At 42.3% G+C, this 2,154-nt stretch overlaps 1 protein-coding gene across 1 annotated transcript; it reads left to right on the top strand.

Moving 5' to 3' along the window:
• Positions 1-1,079: 1,079 nt before the first annotated feature.
• LOC148942839 (uncharacterized) lies at positions 1,080-1,499 on the top strand. Its single transcript, XM_089102373.1, has one exon. The coding sequence runs from the start codon at positions 1,080-1,082 to the stop codon at positions 1,497-1,499; it is 420 nt and encodes a 139-aa protein (XP_088958499.1).
• The last annotated feature ends 655 nt before the right edge of the window (positions 1,500-2,154 follow it).

Consider the following 2,154-nt stretch of genomic DNA (forward strand, 5'->3'; position numbering starts at 1 on the left):
CAAAGACTTAGTGTTCCTGGCCTTGCTTATTGCTATTGTCATGCATTCACATTCATTCAACTTTATTCACCTTGCTTGTTAGCGGGGCCATCTACGTTATGTAGCTTAATGCAAATTGGACTTTAGAAACGCCACCAGATGGCTCTACCATAGGCACAAAATCTATCAAACACTCTCATCGCGGGAAACGTGGAGGTAGACTCAATAAAGGGATGAATATACCAGTGCTAATTTCAACTAGAACCAAGACTAAAGCCCTAAAACGTAGACCAAGTTGCCTAGTACCAGTAAATTGCTTTCCTGCTCATAATACGCCGCCTGTGCTCACTCCCTGATATAAGGAATCGGTTGGGATTAGCGACTGTGACAAAACGCCGTCCTCAGTGTTTTCCAGCTAAACAAAAGCTGCCTAATATACTCGTGTGCAAAACGCGTTCCTTGAACAATAAAACTGATGAACTCAAAGTTATAATCAAGCCGAACAACGCCTCAATCGCAATAATAAGTGAATGCTGGGACATTACTTCTGAGTCAGCGCGCATTAAAGGCTACACTGGCTACTTTAATACTCGTCGTGACCGTGGCCTGAATTGTCGTGGAGGCGACGCAGGAATTTACTTTCGGGACGATCTACCATCAAAGCTTCTATGATGCACCACGGTCCGTAGGATCCTTTCAGAATTCCGACCATTTCATAAGTTTCTCGGAAGCAAATTTAGCAATCCCACAATCCAAACGAGTTAAAACTACTATGCAGCCAAGTTGCGGAACCATATTGTCAAACTGAACAGGCGAGCGAAGAGACAATATGTGAAGGACAAAAATATTCCCTTACTTATGACTGGTCCACACAAATAGCATTTATCAGTAAAAAGACTTGCTGGTAAAACGACACCCAGTGACTTTAGAGTTTTGAAAGAGGATAGTACCTTGTTATCGGCTACGGAAGTGAACTCCTTTTTTGTTGGCACCTGTACCACCTTCCGTCAATCACCAGCTCAGAAATCGAGTCTCTCATTACTGAAGCAGAGACTGATGATGTAGGTGAGATTTCCGAGTTTGTCGTTTCAGAACTTCAGATGCTGAATAGGAACTCTGCGTCCTATCTTGACGAGCTTCCTTTAAAGTTGTTACGTGAATTCGCTATTTTCCTTCCCAAGTCACTCTCCTCTATTATTAACCAGTGTTTCCAAGAGCAAGTGTTCCCTAGTGCTTGGAAGAGAGCGTGCGTTCGCGTCATACCCAAAGTGAAGGGTCCCAAATCTTTCGACCAGCTCCGAACTATCTTACTAGCCCCGAAGTTGTCTAAGGTGGCAGAAGCGTTTAAATACCGCGAGCTGATGTCACAGGTTTTTTCTTCTCTCGACCCATATCAGTATGGATGCTTGAAAGGAAGCAGCACAACTAATTACTTAGTGAGAATGCATCACCTTATTGTCGAGTGGCATGACTTGAAGTGTAATTTTCGATTTTCTAGTGGATTACCGAAAAGCCTTTGACCTTATTCGCCATTTCATAGCTGTGACAAATTTACGCGCAATGGGTGCACGCAAGCATATTCTCTTTTAGTGATCGAGTTTTTGCAAGACCATTTCCAGTGCGTCTACAGCCTTTTCCCTGGAGACACCAACTCCAAATGGGCTGAGCTCACGTGTGGTGTCACAAAGCACGAAATTTGCAGTGCTGTTGTTTTTAGCAGTTATAAACTTTGTCTTTTCTCAGTTTGAGGACAGTTTTAAGGACAGTATTACAATCCTTATAAAGGCAAATGGTGCGATCCGTACCCTTATCTTACTGCGTCGTTTCGGTTTTTATGTGTCCCAACATAGGAGGGCTTATCTTATATAAATCCGACCAAATCTCGAGTATGCTTGCCCTGTATAGTGCCCACAAGTCAACAACACAAGATACCTATGTGATCAACTTGAGTAACTACAAAAAAAGAGCCTTTAAAGTTATTCTCTTGCACGCATATGTAAGTTATGAATCGGCATTCTCTGTCCTACAAGTACCATCCCTTCACGAACGTTGTTTGGGTTTGATCTACTAATTTGGCCAATTTCTTCTTATCAGTGAAAAAGAAATAGAGAGATTCTATAACCAGTTATGAGGAATAAAATAAACACAAAGTCAGCTAACAAAGGGAGACTGCAA

The sequence above is a fragment of the Artemia sp. Qi Xiang Cuo genome, chromosome 16 (assembly GCF_049724085.1).
Source record: "Artemia sp. Qi Xiang Cuo chromosome 16, ASM4972408v1, whole genome shotgun sequence".
In the NCBI taxonomy this organism is placed as follows: domain Eukaryota; kingdom Metazoa; phylum Arthropoda; class Branchiopoda; order Anostraca; family Artemiidae; genus Artemia; species Artemia sp. Qi Xiang Cuo.